Genomic DNA, 27743 nt, shown 5'->3' on the forward strand with positions numbered 1-27743 from the left:
CATGCAGCAGGATCATTTCCCTCAGATTTAGTGTTTTTATCTTGTTTTTAGACACACCTTTTTTGCAGTGCACAGCCTCAGGGGGCCACGTCAGACGGCCTGAGGAGCCCAATGTGGCTCTGGAGCCGCAGGTTGCCTACCCCTGATATAGGAGATTGTAATTGATTGTTCTCACCATTTCTTTGCAGAGTAAAGTGAGGATGTGGACCAGCAGGACGCCAGCTTGACCCAGAGGGATCAAAGGCTTTGAAATCTCCCTGGAGACATGAACAGGCCAACACAGGTTAGACATTAAACAGACACACAGTTATCTTCTCCTGCACATTTTCCTGCCTCACACGCTGAGGTGGTGCTGAGTGAGGCCTGGGACTAACCTGAAAAGTTCTCCCATGGGGATGCCTCCCTCAAGGAGCATGGGAGTGAACAGCTCTGCCAGGTACAGCCAGATGTGGGGGATGTCTATTGCCATGTCTTCAGCCACCTCCAGGATTTCCTGCAGCCTGAGAACACACACACACACACACACACACACACAGTTCAAAGTTTACTCAAGGTTTAAAGTTGAAAATGGCTCAACAGATGGGAAAACCAAGCAATATGGCACCACGGTGGTAAGAGACTTTTTTTTTTAGCTAAGCATACAGTACAGGCCAAAAGTTTGGACACACACCTTCTCATTCAATGCGTTTTTCTTTATTTTCATGACATTGTAGATTCTCACTGAAGGCTTCAAAACTATGAATGAACACATATGGAATTATGTACTTAACAAAAAAAGTGTGAAATAACTGAAAACATGTCTTGTATTTTAGATTCCTCAAAGTAACCACCCTTTGCTTACTAGAATATAAGACATGTTTTCAGTTATTTCACACTTTTTTGTTAAGTACATAATTCGACATGTGTTCATTAATAGTTTTGATGAATCTACAATGTAAATAGTCATGAAAATAAAGGAAACACATTGAATGAGAAGGTGTGTCCAAACTTTTGGCCTGTACTGTGTATATATAATATATATTGTCTGTCGGACGGTCTGTGTTTATTCTCTGGAGCTCCATACTGACCCATTATAGTACTGTTCCTTTGTGAGGATGCTGTTCTTAATGAGCTGCTGCAGCAGCAGGCCCATGTGCTCCCTGGCGATGGTGCTGCGCTCCAACGTCGACTCCAGCCCGTTTCGCACAAACACAAAGAGCAGCTGAGGGCTGTTCATCTCCTGCACACACTGCAGAGCCTCCTGTTGGGACACAGACAGACACACAGAAGGCTGTTAGTAGCCACTGGCACACTTTTGTGAGGATGTAACGGTGTCTGTTATATACACATAGAAGGGATTGACAGGAAACAATACAGACAGGTATTTCAGCATTACTGTTTGTAATTTTATCTTATTGACAGAAGCCTCTGTATTCAGCTGGAGGCCTCCTATGGCCGTATCAGAGCGGTATTTCTTCCTGGTAATGTAGGCCAAACATTTCTTACTTCACAATAAAAGCATGCAACAAATAAAACCACGATGTGCCACAAAAAATGCACCAAACACTCCAAGACTAAGTTGGATAGAATCTTTCCTGCGGTCTCTCCCACTTGTGATAAATGAATATCAGCTGATGGAACTCTTGGGCATCTTGTCTGGTCCTGCTCTAAGCTCACAAGTTTTTGGGTTGATATTTCTAATTTGTATAGTGCTGTATATGACAAACGACTGGTCCCTGACTGTCTCTTGGTGATACTGGGCTGCTCCAACAGTTCATTGACTCTTCCCTCTGCTTTTCAACAAGCCCTCATGTTCAGTATGGCCATTGCTAAACGGCTCATCCCCTCCCTGCTTCAACAGGTGGCTGAATGATCTGGTTTCCTGTTTATACCTCAAAGAGGTTCCATTTTCTATGTCTAATTCCCATGATAGATTTAAAAAGATCTGGGGCCCTTTTATTCAATACATTAGAAAAGATAGACCTCAAACTGGGACCTGAATGCACTGCTCTCTTTTTTTTTTTTAATTATATTATATTGTATATAAATATATGTTATATATATTGTATATTTTTTCTTGATATGTATCCAGGTTATGAGACTTTGCTGTTCCCCTCTGGCTCAGGGCTCCTGGACTCAATCTCTGGCCCTTTTCATGTTTTTGTGTACATTTTCTTTTTACGTGAATGATTAAGTGGTGGCTGGCTGTCTGTTGCTTCTGTTTTGTTTCATCTGTTACTTTGATTTATTTTTTTCTGTTGGGTTTCTTCTATATTTCTTGTATTGTATGTGTCTGGATATATAAACAGTACAGGCCAAAAGTTTGGACACACCTTCTCATTCAATGCATTTCCTTTATTTTCATGACTATTGACACTGTAAATTCATCAAAACTATTAATGAACACATGTGGAATTATGTACTTAACAAAAAAGTGTGAAATAACTGAAAACATGTCTTATATTCTAGTAAGCAAAGGGTGGCTACTTTGAGGAATCTAAAATATAAGACATGTTTTCAGTTATTTCACATTTTTTTTGTCAAGTACATAATTCCATATGTGTTCATTCATAGTTTTGATGCCTTCAGTGAGAATCTACAATGTAAATAGTCATGAAAATAAAGAAAAACGCATTGAATGAGAAGGTGTGTGTCCAAACTTTTGGCCTGTACTGTATATATATATATATATATATATGTGCCAAAACTTTGCATAAATAAAATTTACCAAAAAAAAAATGCACCAAACGGAGGACAAAACAAGACATTTCCAGCACTTTGTCAGTTTTATGTTTTAGGGGAGTAATAAAAAAGAGGATTGTTCTTCTGTGTAAGGGAAATAAGGTACTTTTTTTTTAATGCATATCAGTGTGTACCTTCATGTCGTTAATATGGAGGTACTCCTCGATGATGGCTGTTGACTTCTTGCTCAGCTCTTCCTCGGTCAAGGCAGGCTTGGTGGGGGTCTGGGCAGGTGGAGGGGTGGCAGCCGCCTCGCGCTTCACTGTTAACACACAAAACAAAAACATTTGAATGTATGCCAACCTTTGCTCAAAATATTGACTTTGTATCTCAAAATAAGGATTTAGTATTTCGCAAAACTGCATTTTCATTATTTTGAGTTTCTAGAGATTTTTATTCTTAGCACAGTAGAAAATCCTGAGATTGAAATATGAAGTTTAATCCCAACACACCATTCTCTTTGCTCCTGGCTCTCTCTCTGCTGCCTCTGTCGTCCGTCATGCTCGCTACTCTGCGGACAGGATCGGCTGAGCCACGCTGCTCTCTTTCCCGGCTCCGTTCCTCGTTCTCCCGACTGAAGCTGCGCTTGGTGATCTGCAGTCGGTTACGATCGCGGTCGTCCCGCCGATCATCCCGCCTGTCGAATCGCTCGCCGCGATCGGAGCGCTCGAAGCGATCGCTGCGCTCTCGACTCGAGCTGTTTCTGTAGGACGGAGAAAGAGCAGAGTCAGGGAAAGGTAACGGAAAAAACCCAAAGAGAATTGTAAGCTCTGGGGTTCCACTGGGGATCTGCGTGTGAGAGATTCTGTGTCCTGTCCCTCACCTCTGAGGAACTCGTCTGTCCGAGTCCAGAGCAGGGCCGGAGGATGACGGCTGCTGTAAGGCTGAGAACCTGTTCAGAGTGCTGGTGGCTGGACGGCCGCCTGGCTCGGAGCCTGGAGATGAAGAAAACACAACGTAGCACAGGTTGAGTTTTGGCTTTGAGGTGCTCAGATACATATTTTAGATAGATAGATAGATTACTTTATTCATCCCCAAAGGGAAATTTGTTTGTCACAGCAGTCCGGTATTATAAGTACAATAAAATACAATCGAATAAAATACTAAGGTAGAATAAATAAAAACAACAATAGAACAAGGACACTTAAGAAGTTTAAAAAAGGGCGATCAGTTGGTAGGTAAGGTACAGTGACATGATGATACTGATGATATGATGGCAACAATGCTATAGTGACTAGACAGTATATTATAATAATAATAATAATAATAATAATAATAATACAGTACATAATATAATATATAATAATAAATAGTAACAATATGATAAAATAAAAATAAATAAATAAAATAATATAAATAAAATTATATGTTATATAATATATAATAATAATAACAACAATAATAAGGCAGGTATAATAATAATAATAGTAGTATATCACAGTATATAGTAATAATAGTAATGGCAGCAACAATATATATAATAATAATAATAATAATAATAATAACAACATAGCAATGTGTCGTGCGTAGATTTAGTGATTTTCTGATGCATCACCACATCACTCGGGGAAACCTACCAGACTCTGCAGGTTTGGCACTGGTGCCTCCACTGCTGCCCTTCCCCCAGCTCCCCCATGTGCCTTTACCTCCGGGGGCGAGCAACTGATTATTGAAGTCGAGAACAGGAGTCTGAAAGAACAAACTGTTGGTTAAAACCACACTACCTGCTGAAACTACAAAAAGGATCGGCAGTATATTCTGTTGACTGACTAATGTTAAACCAGCCAGGCGTTTCTCTCCTACCTTGGTGATTTTGCTAAGGCGAGAGGTGTCGATGGGTCGGTTCTTGGAGATGGGGACTGTATTCCAGCCCTCGTCCTGGGGAGGCGCACCACGGCCTGGGGTGTGATGGCCTCCGCGACCCCCAGAACCCCCTCCACCACCCATTCTACCTCCGGGGCCTTCAGGCTTCTTGGAGATGAGGGCTTGCTGCACCTTCATGTGCTCCCTGTGCTCCTCTAGCTCAGCATCTTTGTGGATCTGGTCGATGGTCTTGGGGCCCTGGTCGCCTCGCCGGGACACCCAGTTGTTCTGTGACGGGGTGGACGGAGAGGTTGTGAGTACAGAACAGAGATGAGTGAGGACACGGACAGTTACATTTCTAATATATTTGCCTTTGCTAAAAAGTTTTGGATGGTAAAATAAAAGTTATAAACATCTGAAAATGTTTAACGCATGGATTAAAGTTGAAAAAATCTTCTGACTGAAATTGTATTCACACTACAGCCAAGTCACGTGCAGTGTGTGAAACGTGTTCCAGGTTAGGTTGCTGGACACCTGCTTAAGAAACACTAATGCATAAGAATTCAGCACCAAATGCAGCCATCACATTTAAATGTTCAACCAATACTGTTTTCCAGGAGGAGGATTTTAAACAGCTCTTCTATCACATCTTACATTTATTTTTGTCTTTTCAATTAATTTTTTTTGGTGCAAAACTTGTCTTTTATTCTCTAAAATAATCAAGCATCTAGGCTACATAAGTTTTCATTACATGTTTTTATTTTCCTTATTATTTCAAGTAAACCTTTTATATATATAAGAAAGTAGAAATAAAAAAATACATCAACAAACAGCCCCAGGATTAAATAACAATGGGTCCAAATCTCTATAGTGCTTTTTCTTATAAAAATCAACAACAAACAGAACAAGCATTAAATCAAACAACACCAACTTAGCGGTTAATTCACTATCACTATGTTTATGATCAGCGGAGACGCTGTGCATAGTTAGCCATGCTGCTTTTGTTTTGCAACGGTTGCTTCTCCCGTGTTTAATCCGTTGCGCATGTGATCACGGTCGCAACTGTTGCTAAGCGATTACGCTACAATCAAAAACCATACGTCACCTCTGGACTCTAGTAAATCCCTCTGGGTCTCTTTTTATAATGGAGATACGCAGAGTGAGCGGACATTTGAGAGGACATGGCCTGAGACTTTCCCAGCAGACACTCTTTACCCTAAAAGAAACACGGCTAGTGGCCTCTGTGAACTCCAAATGACGAAAATCAGTCGGAGCGACGGAGAACTTTAATCCATGTTAATGTACTCACTAACTTTTACACAATTTACATATTTAAAGTACATGTAACCGGTTTGGTGACTAATCACTGACCTCGTTGTACTTAAATAGTTCTTATCTGACAGATGTTACGTGCCAGAGGACTGTTTGTGTGTGTTTCTGCCTCTCCTCCTCCCCCCTCCTTTCTGTGTCATTCCCAGGTGCTAACCAGCTGATTGGATCCACCTGGAAAGCTGATTTCCACCTGTGGAGCTGGCCAATCAGAGGTGGTGTGTTCAGGATAAATAGGACCATTGTGAGGATCACCGGGAGCCATCTTGTTTTTGTTATCTCTGACTTTGAGACTGGTTTTTGGTGTGCTTGGATGTTTAAAATTCGACTTGTTAGTGCTGTTTGTTGTGGTGAGGTTGGGACTAGGTAGGTTGGGGGTACCCTGTACATTTTGCATCACGTAGGTTATTCTCTGTTACTCCATTAGGTTATTGGTTGTGCCACCCCTGTATTGTTCTGAAAGCCTTTTTTGTAGAGAAGTTAGTTAGGCCTTTTGTTTGTTTGTTTTACCTCACAGCTAGTTTAGATAGGCCTTGTTTTGTTATATTTGTTTCAACTTTCTTTTGGCACAATCACTTGTCCCATCCTCCCCCACCTTAGTGTGTCTTTGTTTGGTTGTTGTAAAATAAATCATCATTTGTTCACATCACTTTTGACTTTGTTTAATTTTCTGATTGTTATGTTATTGTCTGCTGGCTTAGTCAGTGGACGTAACACAGATGATACAAAGACATCTAAGAGTATTAATGCTGACAAATGGCAACACTGCAAAGCGAATATTATGACAGTGCTGATCACTGGAGGGACTAGAAGTGAAAGGGTTCAAGAGAGCAACATCAGTTACTCTTCCCCTCAGCCTTTGCCTAGAAAGGAAAGACCAAAGTGTGTGTTTTTCACAGTTAAATTGGGCCAATGTGCTGACTTGGAGAAGCCGGTTTTGGCTTGTAAAAGCACTGAAGACAGCAGGTTTTTGTAACAGTGTGTGGGCGGGACTGGGAGCCTAACTACAGGACTGCAGCATTCCTTCAGAAATAAGCTTCAGAAACACTGGACTGGCTTCACAGCACGAATACAAATGTACTTGAAGTGACCAGGAGAAAACAAATGAGAATATGTTTTTTCAGGGCACAGTAAAGGTGTTTTAAATGAGATGAAGAAGAAGACAGAACTGAATTAACATGCTCTATTAAAGAGCTGAGGAAGACATGTCTTTTTTTAGGGGTGTAACAAAATACTGATGCACTTGAATATCACAATATTCTTACTGTATTGATTCTCATCAATTAATAGTTTAAACAAAAGCAGTATACATTGATACATGCTGATCCCACTGTTAAGATGGGATACAAAAGTAAATGTTTTTACTTCAGATTTTATGCATATGGTGATGCGTTCTTCCTTACACTATGAGAGTTCCCCTAAAATTACATTTTAAAAATTGCAACATATAGTATCGCATTGTAACATGATGATGTGTGTGTATATCTACCCACCGCCAGACTATTTCCAACAATAAACTTCTCTGTTCACATTATAAGCCCGCAAACTGAAACCATCATTTTCTCCCTGGTTGCTCACACAAAAAAGCATAAATATGCACGACAAAAAATACAAGAAAAAATATGCTAAAGATGATCCTGCAATAAACCTTGAAGAACACCAATCCTTTGGTGATGAGTGAATTGTTTGTATTGTTATTGTTGTATTTTTAGGTAACAGGCTGCAATGCCTAGTTAAATTCTGTACTCTTTATTGTTAATCGTCAATCATTTCATGGAGGCTTGTCATGTTTCTTGACTTCATCCTTGCTTGTGTTGTATTAACTCTCATTTGTATGTCGCTTTGGATAAAAGCGTCTGCTAAATGACATTGTAGAATTGTAGGTGCAGGTTTTAGTTGTTAAAAAAATAAAATTCTCCATGCGATCTATGTGAAGTAGCATGTGTGGTTGTTGTGTTTCTGCTTTACCCATCGGAGGTCCAGCACATCCTGCAGCATGAAGCGGATCCTGGAGGTGGTCTTCCTCTCCTTTATGATTTTTCCCATCTGATGGAAGTACTGGTCCATACGGGGCTGAGAACGACCACAACACAGGTCATTTAATACCTCCAACACCAAGAACAAACATACTCAAACGCACAGTTATCTATTGTTCAATAATATCATGGAACTCTTTGCCTCCTCGCAAAACAAATTGTCATTCAAAAAATTACTTAAGACGCACTTGATGCCGCCCCAAATGAATGATTACTAATATGTTGCGATTTATTTTGTTTTCTTATTTTATTTATTTTTCTCTGCTATATCTGTAGCCGGATGATTCTTCCTTTTACATGTTCTCTAATGAAATGACAAATTATAAGTGTATACAGCTGATATTGACACTAAAGACATCTGAATTAATGATTTTTGCACTATAACATTTGTCGAGTAAATGTGAATGTATTTGTGAATTTTTTAACAGTATTACATGTATGTATTAATTGAGTTTGTTATTGTTTTTCTTGTATGTACTGTTTTTGTTTATGTTGTTTGTATGTCATTTTCTATGTCTTTTTAGGGACCCTAGGAAGACTAACAGTCGCCAAGTCGCATCAGCTAATGGGGATCCATTCAATAAACAATAAACAACACATTGGTGAGTCCATCTCTTACACTAAACCCGTCTTATGAATGCTAATTGCTAAATCTAACCGTGTGTGTGTTGTACCTTGGCCTTCTCAAAGTCCAGGTCCTTGCCGATGGTGGACAACAGTCTACAGAGGCACTCCAGAGACTCCTCATCATGGTTTTTCAGCAGCTTTACAATGCAGTCATGCATGATGACCTCTGTGAGCATTTTAAGCTTAAACAGTTCACCAATGAACTTGATGTTGCCCAGTGAGCGCCTCCTCGCCTTGTCTTTAGCATCTTGGAGCTCATCACTGAGCCGCTGCTTCTCCTCCGCCTGACACAGAAACAAAGCCACATACACCACTGGTCAAAAGTTTTAGAACACTCCAACTTTTCCAGAATTTTATTGAAAATGATGCAGTTTAATGTCTCGGTGTACTCTGAAATTAATGCATATAACAAATGAACAATTGAAGTTAAAAAAATAAATTGTAGAATCAATTTAGAAAGGAAAATATATTGTAAACTTTTGACTCATTGAAGTAGCACCTTAACAGATAGAACAGCTGAACACACTCGTGGCATTCTTTCTACAATGGAAATCAAATATTCTTCAGAAAGTTCCTCCCAACTCTGTTGCAGAAGTTCCCTTAAATGTGGAGCACTTGTAGGTTGTAAATGATCAAGAAAAGTTGGGACACCTGTAGGAATTGGTAGCAACTTAGCAACTTTCAAGGCTTGATCAACCTCCATTTTTGCAGAACTGCTTTAAGTTTTTAACCCATTTCTTGTTCCCTTTAAAAGGCCTTTTTCTATAATTCTGAAATGTACATTCTTTTTCAGTTTTGGTTAACCTTACCTTTTTTTATTTACCTCTGGCAGTTCACCACTTACCTTTGTACACTACCTAGCTTAAAAAGTGTGGTGTTCTAAAACTTTTGACCAGTAGTGTATATGGTCACCAAACACCCAAGTTTAACTAGCAACAAGATTTATTTTCACCCCAACCAATAATGAATGAAGCAGCACTGTACCACTGAGGCAGCTTCCAGCTCTTTCTGCTTTCTCTCGAATATCTCGTCGTCATCTTTGTCTTTTTCAAACTCCTTCTGGCATCGATTTAGCAGCAGCTTGCGGAAATTCACAGTGACTCCCGGCTTATCTGTGGTTTGGACTTTAAGCTGGAAAGAGCAAAGAAAATGTACATTAGAAAAAAAGCGAGAAAAGACTACATAGGGTGATGTAGTGAAGTCACTATTCAATCCTATCATTTAGATCCATGGCTCAGACATGTGGCACTGGCTGAAGTTTCAGTACATCTACTTTCCACAAGTGTTTCTTCACTTTAACCCCATTAAAATAAATGTTTTTGGTCAATATCTTAGTTCAAGTACCTGCATCAAAAACTCATTTTATTGTGACACGTCTGTTGTGCGGTTTAGCTCAAAGGTTTCTACTGTAATTTCCTTTGATCCATGATGCTGACAACATATTTGTATGAGTGTAGATACAGTGACATAATAACTGCTGAGTGTCTGACAGAAGCACTTTAGTTAGAACACAATTCCTTATCAAATACCCAACTTTCAATAGCCTTGGATGAGGGGACTGATAAAAGAACCCAAGGTGGTGATAAATCCAATGCTTCAGTGCTGATAATTAATCAGGCTGACCGTGATCGGTCATAGTTGATATGGTTCTGTTATCCACAATAGAAAATAGGGCTGCACAATTAATCGAATTTTAATCGTGATTACGATTTTGGCCGCCACGATTAAATTAACCTGATCGTCTGCGATATTTCCATCTTAAAATGCGGCTCCATCCAATCAAGCACTTTCTACACCAGTAGTCCACCAACCACCAGGGGGCGGGGCTGTTTTTCTCCCCTGAAAACAGTCTGGTTGCTGATTGGATAGAACGCTAAGCAGGATGTGACGTAGTACTCGACGTCACAACAACACGCGCCATTTGTAAAAGCCGGCGAAGCAGTGTTGCCAACTTAGAGACTTGGTTGCTATATTTAGTGACTTTTCAGACCCCCTTACGGACTATTTTTCAAAAAAGCGACTGGAGACAAATCCTTTTTCTGGTGTTATTAGAGGCTTTTGGAGACTTGTTCTTACTCTTCTTAACAAGCCGCGGGGGCCGGCGGCTCGTTAAGAAGAGTAAGAACAAGTCAAAGTGGCACAGTCCTCCTGCAGCAGTCTCTCCCAGCTGCAGAGCCCCCTTAGCCCCTTAGCGTCCAGTCTGCAAATTGCTAACAGGCTAACAGTTAGCTCCGTAGCAGTACAGTGTGTATGTGCTGCTGCTGCAGGAGGAGTTCACTTAGCGATGTCTGTTTGTTTTCAACAAGCACCAGACACTAAAAACTGTTCCTATTGTTTGTTTAAAAGTAGTGCAATAAAAATACAGATGTTTTCCCTAACATGATGAATAATCGTGATTAATAACCGTGATTACAAAACTTATCAAAATAATCGTGATTATCATTTTGGCCAAAATCATGCAGCCCTAATAGAAAATACAACATTTTAAACCAACAAACAATAAGTAACCAAAGAAGTGCTTCAAGAACATTAAACATGTATATTTTTACTGTATAAGGCTAGATACAGGAGAGAAGCCAAGCACAGGAGAATTAATTTTAAAAAAAAGTTTAAAAAGAAGATTGAAAGACTAGGATCTGTTAACTTGAGGTGGTTCAGTTTCAGGAGTGCACATGTGGAACCGACTACTATCCTCTGCAAAATACGCCCCAGAACAATGCTGCTGAAGGAAGCAGTGACACCATTCTGCTCCATCACTAAAAACACGACCCAGTGCAGAACACTGCAGTCAAGAACTTAAAAAGCCTGTTAAACTTGCCTCCACATTGTTTTGCAGTATGCAAATATACAAGGCATTCCAGTAAAAGCCTCTAGGAACTGACTTCAAAATAAAAGCATACTATATTAACCAATAGATAAACACAAATAAATACATGCATGAAAAATATCAACTACTGGTATTTCCATTTCAAACTAAATAGTAAAGAAAACATTTCCAATCAGACTTCAAAATGACAATACAAAACTTTAGAGTGTCATTGAGAAGCTTCCTGCTTAATTACACCAATTTCCTCTGAAAATCATAGCAGACGTACTCACATATTCTGCCGTGGAATTTCATAATTAAATCTTTAATGTCATATAGGAGTTGTTCACTCTGGATTGGGATTACAAGGCCGATTCAAAATGAGTTGGGATGCACAGCATGTACAACGTTAATTAAAAAACAAAATCTAATGATTTTCACATTCTCTGCAAGCTACATTCATTCAATACAGTATAAAGTTGAAAATGAGTCAAATTATTTATTTTATCCTAAAAATATCAAGGTACTATTTATAAACCATATCACCCACCTGTAGGTGGGATTTACTACTCAAATATAATACGACTCGCACTTTTTTAAATGTCATTGGATGACATGCATTTAGGTACTTGTAACAACAGATGTTCTCTCTGAATGAAGCAGGTGCTGCTCCCTGTGCTACAGAGTGAGACTTTTACATTATGAGTGCGTCGCATTATGGGTTTGGTAGGCTTGAATGTTGCTTGGCTGCAAGTTTCTTCAATTTAAAGAGTGTTTTGTCAGCAGCCAGGTTAGTGTTTAGTTTTTTCTCACTGCAGGAGTTTCTTGTTACTTGTGTTGTGCTGCGCTGTCTCCTGCTGTCTTTACTACAGAAACAAATTAGGAATCAAGTCATTTGTCAAACGGTCAACATTACTGATGTCGCAGGATTTCATGATGAGGAGCTCCAGCAATGCTGAAGGCCACAAAAACTCATTCTGACTACATTTAAATGCTTGATAGGAGAGCGTGAGTATGTGAAAAAGATGAAGAATAATGTGGATTATGCTATGAATTAATGGAAGAATGTTATGCTTTACTGAGAAGAGAAAAGGCTTCAAGAATGAGGAACGTTTGTTCCATTGACTGATAGTATATTGAGGAACTTTTTCCAGCAGGACAAATGACGCATTTCTTATCTCAAAAATGTATTTTTCCACAATTCTTAGAAAGAGGATTATGTGGAAAAAAAGAGGCAGACCTTGTGTGCATTTAAGTCTCCAGAAAAAATGTGTTGTCACCACAAAATAATCTTGAATAAATAATATCAGGCACACTGATGCCTTTTATATAAGAAATGAGCGTAATGCATATCACCATTGAGCATTGTGTACACTTGCCGGAGTCAACACCTTAAAACACTTTAAAACATTATTAAAAACCTTTTTATTCTCCTTGGCGTTCAGTCCCAGCTAGGCAAGAATCCTTGGCTTTCTTTTTTACTTTTTTACCCTTTTATTTGTCTTTTTTATCTCTAACTCTGTTTTGGATTGAGCTTTTATTACTATTTTATTCTATTGTTTTTACTGTTTTTAGTATTTTATTGTTTTTATTTATACCCAGTTGTGTATGATTTATTCTATTTTAATAACTGTACAGCACTTTGGTCAACTGAGGTTGTTTTTAAATGTGCTCTATAAATAAACTTTGACTTGACTTTGGCTAAATCACAACAGTCCTAGAGTAAACAAACAAGCTTATTCAACACATATTCCCACACTGTATGTGGCATCACTTACCCCCATAAGGCAGCGGCACATGTTGGCGTAGGCCACCGAAAAGTCCGGCTCCGAGATGGCCTTTTCGAAGGTAAGATCTATGACTCCTTTCAATCTCTCCTCAGTGTCAATAGTCAGTTCCGTCACCTGTTTCATTAGCTGTTGAAACTTTTGGGGCGTCAGTTTGTTGAGGATGCTGCGAACACGTTTAAACAGCTCCTGTGTCTGTTGGTCTCCTGATTCGTTGTCTGCAGGCGTTTCTTCTGCTGGGCGGTTGCGAGGTTTTTTCACCGAAGGCTTCCAGGCCTTCTCCGCCTTGTTCAGCTGTATGTCTTCGCCGAGTGACATGGTGGTGATGATTTTCCTTTGATGTTCTTTCCTCTGCATCTGCTGAGAGCGGCGTGGACCGCCGACTCCGATGCCCATGCCTGGAGGCTGAGGTGAGATAGTGGAGGAGAGGACAAAGACAACATTCAGCTCCTGTGCGGCAGACTTCTGGCGTTGAGCACTTAGACCACATTAAGATAAAGTTAACTTACTGGCCCTCTGCCGCCTCCTCCTCCTCCTCCTCCTCCCATTCCAGGCCTGCCGAGGTTGGCAAAGGAGGGCGTGAAGTCGGGGCCGCAGTTCATTCCTGGTAGGCGACTGGGGTCCAGCTGACGCAGAGGGGTCTTATTTGCCTGAAAAGACAGACAGTATCTGAATTTATTTTCAGTTAGTGTTTTTTTCCCAAGATGCTGTCATCTTTATGTCACCTGGCAAAATCTGAGTCAGAGGATGGCCTTTCTGCAAACGGGGACATATTTCTACAGAGAGGGTGTTTATGTCTAGGGACAAATAATGCTTATTTCAATATCCATATGTTAAGCTTTAATATCTTATGCTATGCTAAGTGCCTTTTGAATTTGTTTTACTAATTATTTATTTGCATTTCTATTATATTAATAATAAAAATAATATTAAAATCAGTTTCTATTATATTAGTTAAAAAGACGATGATGCAATTCCTAGTTCCTATATGGCTCGGGATAAATAATGCTGTATTCAATATCCATATGTTAAGCTTTAATATCTTATGCTATCCTAAGTGCCTTTGGTATTTGTTTTACTAATTATTTATCTAGTATTTCTATTATATTAATAATAAAAATAATATTAATAACAGTTTCTATTACATTAGTTACTGTTTTTTCAGTTCAACGTAAAAATGGCAATTAACTTTTGAATCATAAAAAAAAAAAAAGACGATGATGCAATTCCTAGTTCCTATTGGCTCTGGATAAATAATGCTGTATTCAATATCCATATGTTAAGCTTTAATATCTTATGCTATCCTAAGTGCCTTCGGGATTTGTTTCACTAGTTACTGACCCATTTATTTCTAGTATTATCATTATTACTTTTATGTGTATTATTATATTACAATTATATTAGTTATTGGGGTTTTTTTTCAGTGTAATGTAAAAATGGCAATGAACCTTTAAATAATAATTTTCTTTTTAAAGATTAAAATTAAAAAGGTGACACTAAAAAGTGCTTTTTAAACAAAAACAAATGAAAAGACAGATTGACATCATATGTAAATATATAAAAAAAGACCATTCACGACTGTTTGGTCGTGTCTTAACTGTGAGAGGTTGCACCTTGTCGAGGACGACGTCACTGATGGCTGGCAGACCTTCAGGCTTGTTCATGCTGGCTGAGCTGAACTGGAAGCCCAGAAGAAACTCTCTGTCATATTGCTTCTTCTTCTCTGGGTCAATTGGTGTCCATTGTTCTAAAAAAGAAACCAAAACAGAAAATGACCAGGATATTCATTAACCGAAAACATTTAAGTTATATTTCCTTCTAAATGAAACTGAATGTGGTGTCAACACTAATACTTGGTCTTGCTGTAGATATTGTCATGCCTGATTATGTCCACAAGGTGGCAGATAGGCAAGCAAATATATACATTATGGTACAGGTTATATGTGATCTGTGTTTTGTGTAATAAGGTTCATGGAAGAGTTGGTATTTATTGAGAGCAGTGGTGGTTCTACACAGGGGCCTCAAGGGGCCACTGCCCCTGTGAAAAAGCCCTTGTCCCCTGCTGTGGCCCCTGTGTGTCAAATTAATAATAAAATTATAGATTTATAACGATGAACAACAGAACAATTCTTACCTATTTTTTGTTCAAACAATATCTCATTGTACACAAAAGGAACCCAGAATATGTATATTGTATAATAGTTTAATTGAGCAATAAAAGCTTGTGTATATATAAAAAAAGGTAATTCTCACTGTACTGCACTTTCAAATAAAAAAAAGTAATTGTGCACAAAAATGAGAAATGGTGAGTCTCATTGTTTCATTCAATATATTTGTATATTCCAAAGATACTTAAAATAGATTTTTAAATAAGCTAAAATAAAGGTTTTGAATGCTTAAATTTTTGCCATTTTTAATGTGCCCCTATGATTAAACACTGGCCCCCACAGTAAAACTGGTCTAGAACCGCCACTGATTGAGAGGCAATGTAAAGACAAAAAGCTGCCAAAAGTATTTATTGTTTTCTGTTTTAATTTGGAGGCAGATGTTCCATTTAATACCAATACTATTTTATATGATAGAACAAAGCTGCAAGATGTAATGGCGTCATGACCTACAATTGTGCTTACTGTTCACATATTATGCGTTGCCGTCACATAACTATCGTTTTCCGCTGAACACTCAAATATCAACAGAAGCACAATCAGGTAAAAGGCCACTCCCTCATTTTCAACAAAGCAAACATAAACGTAGTCAACTGACACACAGCTAAGAGGTGAGATAAGATCTCTGTTCATACTGAATTGTGCACTGAAAGGTATCAAGGTTCAGAGACCCACCCTCTTTGTACTGGTACTTCTTGTCAGTGTCGTTGGGATTAGAATCTGGCTGAATGTTCTCAGCGTCCTGCTTGTCCTCTTTGTCCTCCTTGTCCTCCCAGGTCAGGTCTGCCTCCTCTGGGGCAGGAGGGGAGGCGGCAGGGGGCTGGGTCTCTGGTGCTGGGACAGGGGCTAGCTCGGGCTCTGGCGGAGCCACTACTTGCTCCTGGATCAAAGACGGGAGACGGGATAGTCAGACTGTAGTGAATAAAACAATCCTGAGGAACTACAGTGAAAATGTAGGAACAATGAAGCCTCTTCTCTTACTGGACTGTGACCTCTTGGGGTTGATTGGAATTATACACTGAATCAAAGCAACATTACAACTTTTTTACCTATAAATTCCAGCTTCAAAATCAGTGTGATGCTACAACAAGTTGCTCGTTTTTGTTTGTAAGTAATGTAATCATTACAAATGCTCTTGTACATCTGTTCCTGTTCAGTGAATTGTATCCAAACCATAACCAATGTGGCATAGAACAACTGTAGGATCATTAAAACAATGTAGCATGACGGTGTATTAATAAAGCTATTACTGTGCACACACACACCTCTTTAAAGGCATCCAGGAGGTCTCCTACTGCTTCCTTTTTGTTCAAATCCTTCATCTTCCTCTTTTTCTTTGGCACAGACACAGCGGCTAAAGGAAAGAACATGAACACAATCAAACTCAGATCAACACAAACAGTCCTGCCAAATGATAGAAGACACTAGAATTCTAAACTAGTAACTGTTTGCACGGTGTAACCAACTGACCTTGCATAGTAGTTTCTACAAGGGTGGGGGTGACCGTCTGGGGAGGAGGGGTGTCCTCCCTCTCCTCTGCTGTGGGAGGGGGAGGCGTGGCCACTGTTTCCGGGGTGCTGTCAGCTATGGAAACCGTCTCTGCAGGAGATGGCTTCTCTTCCTTGGCGGCTAACTGGGGCACTGGGGTATCTTCTTTGATTTCAATGGCGGTTGGAGGAACAACAGTGTCTTGTACCTCGGGCTGGGCGGGCACGGCCTCCACAACCGGATCAGGAATCTCCTGGACAACGGGAGCCGGCTCAGGTGCAGGTGCAGGTGCAGGTGCCGGCTGTTCAGCAGGGGCAGGTGTGGCTTGGACATCAGGTGTAGGTGCTGCCTGAGTGACGGCTGTGGAGGTGTGAACAACAGGCGGCTCGCTGAGGTCGGGCTCAGCGATGGGGCTGTCGTCACGCTCGGCCGTACTGTCGGCGGGCTCCTCGGGGTCTTGAGGGGCTGGCAGTGGCAGGCCGTTGGGGAGGCGGAGCTCCTCCGGCTGTGCGATGGGAGACTCCAGAGGGTCCTCCAGGTGAGTGGGTGGCAGCGTGACGGAGGGCCTTTCTGGCTCCGCCTCTTCGACGCCGTTCGTGGTGGAGGGAGGTGCGAGGGGTTTATCCAGAGAGGCAGCTGCCTCCTCTGCTTCAGCCTCCTCCACTTTCTCTACCTCCTCCTCCTCCTCCTTCACCTCTGTGGTTTTCTTGTCCTGTGCGACAGAGGTGGGGACAGGGTCTGGGAGGGGTGCAGGGTAAGCAGGCACCTCCGGCGCAGACAGGGGGGTCGGAGTGGGTTCCCTGGGTGGTGGGGGAGCATCCATCACATCTGCAACAGGAGCACTGGGTGCAGGAGTGGGAGTAGTGTTGAGGTTGATGTCCTCCGCCTCTGTTAGTAGAGGGGCTGCAGGGGGCTTAGTGTTCGTGTCAGAGGAGGAAGCCTCTGTGGGGGTGGGGTCACCCTTAGCAAGTTCAGGGGTCTTTGACAGAGGAGGGGGCGTAGGTTTCCCTCTGTCATCTGGAGGGGCAGAAAAAAAAGTGGTTAGACATCTTAAAAGCATGATTATTACCTCACTGTTAACTTCATCAGCTCAATTATGTTTCCACTTGTCCTGCCCTCAATAGATTACTTCAGGCATGATGTATTTTATGTATTACATTACATTACATGTCATTTAGCTGACGCTTTTGTCCAAAGCGGCTTACAATAAGTGCATTCAACCTGATGGTACTAGACATAGACCACAGGAATCAAGTAAGTACATAACTGTAAGAGCTAACTGTCATCACTACAGGAGTGCTATATGTTAAAGAAGAAAATAATAGAAAAAGAAGAAGAAGAAGAGCAATTTTTTTTGTAGGATCGGGCAGGCATTTTCATCGATTACATGCACACGTGTCAGGACCGCCTACTACATACATTTGTTCCTTGTTATCCACTAACAATAGAAAAGCTTGAATTATAACACACTGACGGAGTGTGTCTTCCTTCTCTGTCAGGACACTGTTACTCATCTTAAATGCAGCATAACATAACATGGTACTGCAAAAATTAGACCTTCAATAAAATAAAAAATGAATTGAAAATATCAGAATGCCTTGCTTCTGCACAGGAACCCATATGCCATGTTTAACCCATTGACGCCTAAAACTTCCTGTAAAACCTCTGGGTGATTTTAAAATAACCCCCTAAAACCCGAAGTTTTTCTGGAAATTCAACAGAAGTGTCAACACTTCTACTAAATAATAGATTTTTCAGCCTCTGTAGCAGATAGAAATTAAATTCAAAAAGTATTTGAGAGCTTATACAAATACTACAAAACGACGTATCAGCTTTCCAGGCTTCAATGGGTTAAAAAGGAAAATAAAACAGCAGCTAATAAACCAGGGAAATATTAGCAGCTGAGTTGTAACTGGAAAATTGTGCTTCTATCTTTGTGGGGCTGTGTCAAGGCCCTGGGCATGTGGCACTCACCTGGTCTAACCAGTACTGGTGCAGCAGCAGCTGTGACGCTCTCACCGTTGGCCTGCACCACTGCTGTACTTTCTGATCCCGATATGGCTGTCTGTTGGTAGAAATACACATGAGAAAGTAAGATATGACCTTAGTGACGAGGACATAACTCATTTTTCCACTTGACTGGTCCTTCGGTGCACATGTCACAACTCTAAGAGGAAGTCACAGATCAGTATGAGTTTGAGACGTTGTGGTGTAACACATGTATGAGGCCTGGCAATATGCAACATTCCCCATAAAGTAGTAGCATATGGACAGCGCAGACAAGTAATGTTTTAAAATCTTGTTGGCTTTAATAGATGAAGCTGACATTTACACAGTAGAAAATATAAGACCCCAGAGGAGTTGTTGTTCACTAACAACTATACACTGTATGAACAGTATCTATCTATTAGCCTTTTAGGGGAGCTCCGCCCCATTATGTGATAGGCCTACACCTGGTAAGTAACACAATTCACTCTGGATTTCCACCCTGACTCATCTCATCTGGAAGTCTATTCAGCCTACCTATCTTTAGGAGTTTTAAAGTGCGCTACAAGGTTCAATTTTCCAATAATATTCTAATAGTTTCCAGCCAATATCAATGTTCAATGTGTATGTGCTGGATGGTGTGGTACCTTATGAAAAGTAAGTGTTTGGCATGTAATGTACGAATACATATTTCCTACGGGCACTGCACTAGTCTCTATAAAGTAACCATGCATGCAGTCTATTGTGACAACTCACAGGGTTCCAAATGAAACTATCACAAACTTGACAATCCCTGAAAGCCTCTTGGTGAATAATTTATTGCATCAATAGTCGTCTTTCCATTCACATATTTTAATTTGAATCTAAAAGCAATGCATTAGAAAAGCTGTATGGAAACAAAACAAAAATGGCTAAAATATCTTTTATTGTGCAAAAAATGTTTTTGCTTGAGTTGGTTTTGAGCTCTGTCAAAAAAAGAGCTCATGCAGTACATGGGATATGAAAACACCTTTGCCCAATAAGTATTGACGTAGTGAACATTTACATCCATGACTGGTCAGCTGTTTCTGCTGCTAGCGTCTTGCTCGGGGTCCAGAGCTTTGTTAAAAGACTCAAATTTGAGAACTGAACTGAACTAAAAGCACTTTCATAACACCTAAAAGAAACATTTCCAGACTCTCAAAGCCTTTTTCTTCACATTTATACCGTTACTATAAATGCAACTGTAAAGAAATAACAGAACTCATTTAGACCCGCAGCAATCCATGTGTATTGTATCTTATTTTACCAGCTGTTCATAATCACTCTGATTGTACATTTTCAAAAAGATTATTTAATGCTTGCAAATTTCAAGAGTAAGGGATCAACACGGCTAATCTAGCTATTAGCTAGCTGAGCTCGTCTGCTGTGAGACAACAGGAGACAACAAACATACGTGGCGACGGGATGACTTCATTTCGAATATTAAAATAAGATTAAGATTTTTGGTTTACATGACTGTTTGTGTAGATTAAACACCAGTTAATGTTGTAAATCAACAATCCTAATTCCTAATCTCGAAAACATTTTTTTTTTTTATTAAACTTTCAAGACTTACAATCACGCTTGCTGCCAGCATTTGATTATTGCATAAATAGTCTTTGTCTCTTGACAGTATAAAGACGGACAATGAAAGTAGAACTTGCCAGAAGGAACCTGATGACCTCTCGCTAAGTTTCATTTCACTTAACTTCAATTATACAGGCAACAGACAGGCAACTAAAAATAAACCTGACAGTGCAACGGCATGTTATTATGTCTGCTGTGTAGACCATCTTTGATCGTGATCGTGGTGTTGTAGCTCACCTGTGGTGGGGTTGGGGTAGAGCCACTGCGGCCCCCTGACATAATCTCCTCTGTAATGTCTCGACCTCCTTGGTTAGGGTCTCTTATTCTGATCTATGGAGGAGAGAGGGAAGATCGAGATGATCAAATGAACACAGAAATGTAAAGAAATGAATCTGTATGTGAGGATAACCACGTGAGAACTGACTGCTGAGTCGGGAAAACTGCAAAGGGTTAAAATGTTTTAGGGTGAGAGGAGTTGCCTTCCCATGATGCAACACCTACAGTCGTCAGCCCTTTCTGTGTCCATGACTCGCTAGCTGCCTCCGATTCAATGAAAGCTACATTTCTCACATTGTGAACACTGAGGCACACAAAATCCAAACGCTAACCGCCACGCAAATTCCTCCGCTGCACAGTCTAATGTGCTTCCAACAGTTAGTCACCGCTAACGCTGTGTGACTGGGCTGGAACCGGGTTGACCAACTTTGAGGCAAATTGCTATACAAATTCCATGGCTGGTTTAAGTTATTAGAAAAATGTCGGACTCTCATGAAGTCAAAGCAGCAGCAGAAGGCTTCCCTGTGTACACACACAACACTCAGAGCAGAGGGGGGAAAGAACTGAGTGAAAATCTGATCACTCACTCACAAGGAGTGCCCATACATGACAAACACATGCTTTCTGTTCAGCTCTCTTTTTTTTCTCTCACTCACGCTCTACATACTTACTCTCGGAAGTCAGAGCTGTCATGAAACTGGTACGTGCAACAGCACAGCTAAACAAAGTGACGTACACAGTTCCTGGACGAGGATTAAACTGGAAAAGTTAACAGCGAGCTGCGATAGTACCGCTGCTCTCTGGCCTACTTTGGAGTTTGAAAAAAACAACAATTTGCTGTCACCACTGACCTTTCACTGGTTCAACTCCTCTCTGAGCATTACAAACCATAGCGGGCCTCTCTCATCCTGGGACTGGAGTAGCTGTTCCAGCAGACTCGGGCTGGACTTTAAACACCACAAAAGCAGGATGGCGGGTGGACGCAGCCAGTGAAGTTTTAGCTCTGCTTAACTCACACACTCATCCAGGCTGTTGGAGGGTGCTGCAGGCCGGACTGAGCAGGGCTGGGCCTGACTGACAGTAAGCTAGCTAGCAACCTGAATCACTCTCTCTCTCATACGCTGAACAGAACAGAGAGGGGGGAAAAGGATAAAGCGACTGGCCTTGTAAAGCTATGGTATTGGAATGCGCAACCCCTCCCACAGAGACTAACAGACAGTTAAAGGGGCCGGAGATTGAAGGAGGGGCAGTGTAGGGGGGGAATGGGAGGGTTTCCAGGAAAAAAAAAAAGTTATCGTTATCAAATGAGCTGCAGCTAACAGAAGAAACTCCCCCCTTTTTTTCCCTCATTCTCTCTGTCTGCTCTGTCATCCTTCACACTCAAGGCGATGCTCAGATTTTTTTTCAGGCTCACCCCTTCTGAGAGCAGAGGAAACCAGCTCGAGAGGAGGAAAAGGAGGAGGAGTGGGGTGCCACAGCAGCAGAGGAAGGCTGGTTGGTTAGCCCTTCCGGCTCAGAAGGGGGAGGAGACCGGTGGCCACGTGGAGCTGAGCTATGTGCTGACATGTCCTTCACCCCCTCCCCTCTGCTTTTTCTCTTTGACACACAGCGAGAGGGAGAGCAAAAGACTAGAAAAGTAGAAAAATGGGGCAGAGCTACAGCTTTTGCATGTAACAAGGTGCTAAAAGGGCAGAAAATGGCTCAAAAGTGGCAAAAAGATGACATAAATAAAGTCATAAAATCATCCAGGCACACACACTCATCTTCTCTTTCCCTATCCAACTTTCATGCAACTACTTAAAGGCTGAGCACCTTCCACCGGGAAGGAAAATAGCCTTGTGGTTCTTGGCACACTGTCCCGTTAATGGAAGGTCACAGATTACCCACACTAGAGCCTTGTGTCCTGTGGACAGGCATCTACCTACTTTCTCAAAAACCAAGAATGCAAAGCTTGTGGTAGGAATTATGCACACACAGATGCCTTTACATAGTGTAACACCTGAGGCACTAACATCACCCACTCAAGCAGATTTGTGCTGCACTTCCTCCAGTCGCTCACTGTACCGTCAGTCATCTTGAGTTTCACGTTTTGTTTGACAGAGACAGTGATCATGCACAGAGCATTGAGGCCAGTGTTATAGTCTGTCGGGGCCCATGGGAATGGACCAAAGTCCACCTTAGGCGACCATAGTCGCTGATAAGGAGCCAAGTCCCCCGGCAAGAGGGACCAGACATCGTGCAGCAAAAGAACAGTCCCAGCATTATACAGTAACAACATTTGCCTGCTAATACTGCTAAGCGACTAAGGGATTGACACTATACAAAGCCTTACTATATGTGGGATTCTAAATAGAAACTACAAGTGATCCCACCTTTTCTTTTTTAACCGAGGATACATTGAATTTAGAAGGTTTAGTCAGATGAAGACAAACACAAAGGGTACATTCCAGCCTCCATGAGGTAAAAAAAAACATTGGCCCAAAACTGAACCACAAACCTATAAAAACTGACAAAATGTGAGAGTTAGCCAGAACTAGTTTCAAGACATGCCGACAGTGTATGAACAGGGCAATGAGGGGAAAAACATGCAAACAGAGCAACTGCTAGATAAATGTGTTGAAACAGCTCAGGTTACTGCCTCTAATGTTATCATTCTTTATATCGGAGACTTTTGCAAGGAGGATTAGAGTCAGACAGGAAGACCTCTTAAGAAATGCAAGAGTTGGAAATCACCTGCAATCTTTAATTGAATGAAAGAAAGTTGTTGAATAGGTTAAAAAAAAAAAAACTTAACAGTGCAGGAGACTGAATATGTGTAATTCTAGCTGGATAGAAGACTCTCTGAAGAATCTGGAAAAGTCTAAAAATAATTTCTCAACTCTAACCAGCATCACAGAAGTGTCGAATGTAAAAACGATGATTACATGAGAGGCACAAACTGGGGCTACAGTTCACAGAGAGCTACCACATACCAGGCGAAGGCCATCTTAGAGAGCAAAGGAAACACTAGACTAGTGTAGAACTGGGGAATATGTCCTACTTAGGACACTAAGTTAAGGTCAAGTTCACCACTATCTGTTTCAATCAGTCGACTGAACTCCATGTCCAGACTCAAGAATGACTCTAGTACCACATTCAGAGAGATTGCAACACCACTGACGAGCCATTTTACAGGGAACAGCATGTGGTTTTCTGAACTAGCTGAACATTGTGCCAAACTGAACTAAAACAATAGAAGTGGACAGATTAGCACTAAATAAAGCTCTATTTTTTTTTTAAATTGCTGGTAAATTAACTCAAAAAAGCAAACAACCCAAAGGTTTCCATTTTGAACAACAAGTCTTGTCGTGTGACGCAGTTACTTTTTTGTTTGTAGCCTGTAAGTTGAAATAAAACAAAATCAACAGCAAGGAAATACAGTTTAGAAATTAAAACCTTTTAATGGTCTTGTGATGTACCATTACTGTCATATAAAGTTTTGTATGTTATTTTGTATATTATAATTGAAGATTTTGGCCAAATCAACCACGCCTAAGTCAAACCATCATATTTTATGACGCTCAAAAATGCTCAATCATGGTGAGATATTGATGTGGTTGTCCCTCAGTGATCTTGAGAAAGAGGCTGCATTCTAGTTTCCTCTTATTTCTTGTTCCAGGAAACGTATACATATGTCGCATATTTAGGTATATTTAACATAGAATTAAAAAGAATCTGACCAAAAACAAAAGTACTGGGTCACACTGTTTTTTTTGTTGTCACAAGCAGGATTACGATATTTAGATTTCTTTCATGATTAATTTATTATTGACTTTGAATTTAAATATTCACTGACTACTAAAGCTTGCTGGTTTCATTTCTTCCAAAATTCAACTGTGTTGTAACTAAAACGTGGGTGAGTTGTCAATCGTTTTATGACACTCATAACCTAACTGTATCTCCTTTGCGGCTCACTGATTTCTCTCAGTGTAAAGTTTACATAGAAATGTGATTGTTATGTTCACCTAAACAAGTCTCTTGTTTGTGATTGTGCATGTGGCAGGAAACAGATAAGGCTGTGGCATTATCATTAAAAAAAATGCAGTACAACAACGATTAAAAAAAAAGTTGTGATGCTTAACAGAACGCATCAAATTCAGAATTTTGTGTATATATTCAGTGGATATATACCATAATTCATTGTCTTTGTACAAATTTCAATTGAATACATGTCAGAAAATATTAGCAAATTGGCACTTATTCTGTTTTTTGATGTTCAGGCAAAGGCCCAATGTTTTTGGAATCGGGGATCAAACGCTTGATCATTCAATACAATAACTAGAAATATTATTTGGCTCATAGTCTGCATTATCACCATGATGTATACCGCTCTACAAAGTCTAACTGCAGGAACTACACAAAGGGTAAAACTGAGAAAAACTGCTTTAAAGTTGAACGTTTTTTTAACTGGCCAGCCAAATTAGTTATCGGTAGGCAAGTAATATGACACTTATTTCTACATGTATTGATGATGTCATTTATAAGCTCAAAAATCATGACTATTTATTTGACCTTTGACCCCAAAAATTTAGTTACTGCACTCTGGTTTTGCTGTAAAAGGTTCTAATAGTAATGCAGAATCAGACTGCAGTCACTATGATGTTGTCGTCTTCTTTCAGCTTTTATATTTTGTTTTCAGTGAATAAACATTTTCAAATTAATTTTGTTATAAGTGTATTTAAAAGTGTTTAACAACTCTATTTCAAGATGTGTGTATTTTAGACTTAATATTATAAAGTAATGTTATATTTTAGTCTTAATAACATTTTATCTCACTTTTTTACTTAATCACCATCTAGATAATAATTTCCCTATCAAATAAACTTAGAATTTCTATTATTTTTATGTTTAAATTAGTATATATATCCAAAGCAGACCGTGGTAAGTGCAATTACTGCTTGGTTTTGAGTTGGATTTTGTGGGTTTTTAAATAATAATTTCTCTGGAATAAAGCAAAATTGAAATATAAAACTTTGTCACAAGATAAAACAGACATCAAGGAGTTCATTTTTAGTTATAAATAAATGTTGACCAAAAATGTAGTTACTGCAGTTAGGCTTTGTAGGGCAGTATAGGTCTATGTCAACGTACATCAAAACATTATAAGAAAAGCCTTGAGTTTATCACACAGTAGCTGTTTGGGGATGGAATTTTCGTAGAAAACATGTTTTATGTATTTAGATGGAATTAACATGAAACAATAGTGCCAGCTAAGGAACCTGACCTAACCTGGCTAACACCAGACTAATCACAAATGAGATTAGTCTGGAAACCAGCCATTCATTTCTCCGTAGAGGAGGTGTGGTTTACGATCCTCCAGAGCCGTTTATTGGGCGCTTAGAATGTCTATCAAAAGTGTCTGTAGGTAGCTCTTAGCCAATCGTATCAGTTATACCAGATGACGTAGTAGAGCGACAGAAATGGATGTTTACATAGCCGGACTAGCCCTCTAGCATCTCTACGTTACTTCTGCAACGTATTCTGCTGCATGTTCTGGCTCTGGCTGCGCTATAGTTTCAGCTAACAGTCTACAGACAGTGTTGGGGTGTGTGTGTGTCTGTGAGAGAGTGTTGCTTGCTGCTTTGCTTCTCCAGTTCTCGCTTTCTGCAAGATTCTTTATTTTTACGCCTTATTTCCCCTCATGTCATTCAGCCACACACATCCACTGATTTTATGGTCAATAGACGAGCTGCTGCGGGTCTCTGGGCGGCTCCGCTGTCCCCCGGCTCGTAGCGAGATCACCGGTGTTACAGCAGTGAGCGGTAGCGGGGCTAGTTGGTAGATTAGGCTTTGGCCAAATCCTGTCGGAAGCAAGGCTAAAACATCCTTTTTCACGGTGAAAAGTGTAAGTGAGAATGTAAAGGCAATTGTTGTTCTTCTTTTAAAATAAACTTTCGCTCTAAACTATTTCAAATGCCGCCAGCTGGATCGAAAGAGAGCTTCGCGTCTGCTGCAGCCATGTTGGATCCGTAAGAAAACTACAAAACTAGAAGCTTCCGTCTGCCGAGTAGTACGCGTCATCGTCTTGCCGTCCCTCCCCGCTCTGTGATTGGATCCCTAAAACAGGGCTAAGAAACAGCGTTAGTTTCCAGACCCTTTCGCAGTTCGAAATGAAATCGAGCGTGCAAGGCAGTATGGGTATACCCAGGCTGAACCTGACCTACACTGATAAGCAGATTTTGTTCAAACAAGACTGATAACAAAAGTTTCCATTTATGGCGAACAGCTCTGTCTCTCCAAGTCTGTGTTACTTCCATAATGTTTGACAATAGAAAAAGGCCAATTATAGGTTTTATTGTGGTTTTACTCTGCTAACAAAATGTAAACAGTACTGGTAATTGTTGAGAGAATATACGTCATAAGAACACAGCAAAATCTGTAGTGTTGTTTTTTCAGTGATAATAATTTTGAGTTGGCGAGTGTCTATTTTGGAGTTGTTTTAACACTTAGTAGTCTCAGCAGCGTCTCTCCGCGAGCATTAGGTAGGACTTCTATTTTCTCCGCGAGACGCTGCTAAACCGCGTAAATCTCAACAGAGCAGATCGCACCAGACAGGAAGTCTGACTCAGAATCAACGTAATACACTTCCGCCCCCTTTCAAAGTAAAACACAATACACAGTTCATGCAGCCTAAAACTACTTCACATCAACATTACATCTTGACCGCAGGCACCAGATCAACAATCAATCAATCAAAGGATCTCAGAGGGTCGGAGACATTTCCGGCACCGTGCCGGAGGTCTTCAAGCCCTGAGTAGTGTTGATCGTAGAACACGTAGTGAACAAAAAGCTCTGCCAGCGTTGTCAATCAAGCGAGTTACATGTTAAAACCTGACACCCGAGTTAGATTCACTTCAGTTGGAGTTGATTTTCAGATTTTGTGACTTGTATGTTTGCACTTATGTGGTGTTATAAAACAACACCAAGGGTGTCAAATATTTAACACTATTAAAGAGTTAAAACTAGGGCCGGGACTTTAACGCGTTAATCAAGATTAATTAATTACACAAAAATGAACGCGTTAAAAAAATTGACGCATTTTAATCACATTTTTGCACTGCGGAACGTTTCT

The 27743-nt window shown here is 40.4% G+C and overlaps 1 protein-coding gene across 5 annotated transcripts in view; it reads right to left on the reverse strand.

Annotated features, from left to right (window-relative positions):
- Window positions 1-27743, reverse strand: part of LOC131970309 (eukaryotic translation initiation factor 4 gamma 1-like) — a 50724-nt gene that overhangs the window by 6702 nt on the left and 16279 nt on the right. For 3 of the 5 annotated variants that reach the window (XM_059331671.1, XM_059331670.1, XM_059331672.1), the window contains 19 exons: window positions 20594-20686; window positions 18737-18827; window positions 16745-17779; window positions 16540-16628; window positions 15950-16154; window positions 14708-14856; window positions 13619-13759; window positions 13101-13514; window positions 9501-9647; window positions 8564-8800; window positions 7822-7926; window positions 4525-4812; window positions 4299-4410; window positions 3545-3656; window positions 3174-3424; window positions 2856-2983; window positions 1068-1240; window positions 375-500; window positions 176-257 (listed from right to left, as the gene is read on the reverse strand). In XM_059331671.1, coding sequence (XP_059187654.1) covers window positions 176-257; window positions 375-500; window positions 1068-1240; window positions 2856-2983; window positions 3174-3424; window positions 3545-3656; window positions 4299-4410; window positions 4525-4812; window positions 7822-7926; window positions 8564-8800; window positions 9501-9647; window positions 13101-13514; window positions 13619-13759; window positions 14708-14856; window positions 15950-16154; window positions 16540-16628; window positions 16745-17779; window positions 18737-18827; window positions 20594-20686 — 3978 coding nt within the window. Of the gene's footprint in view, window positions 1-175; window positions 258-374; window positions 501-1067; window positions 1241-2855; window positions 2984-3173; window positions 3425-3544; window positions 3657-4298; window positions 4411-4524; window positions 4813-7821; window positions 7927-8563; window positions 8801-9500; window positions 9648-13100; window positions 13515-13618; window positions 13760-14707; window positions 14857-15949; window positions 16155-16539; window positions 16629-16744; window positions 17780-18736; window positions 18828-20593; window positions 20687-21483; window positions 21907-27743 lie in introns of those variants that run through there. The other 2 variants (XM_059331674.1, XM_059331669.1) reach the window with 2 other exon arrangements.

The sequence above is a fragment of the Centropristis striata genome, chromosome 4, assembly GCF_030273125.1.
Source record: "Centropristis striata isolate RG_2023a ecotype Rhode Island chromosome 4, C.striata_1.0, whole genome shotgun sequence".
In the NCBI taxonomy this organism is placed as follows: Eukaryota; Metazoa; Chordata; class Actinopteri; order Perciformes; family Serranidae; genus Centropristis; species Centropristis striata.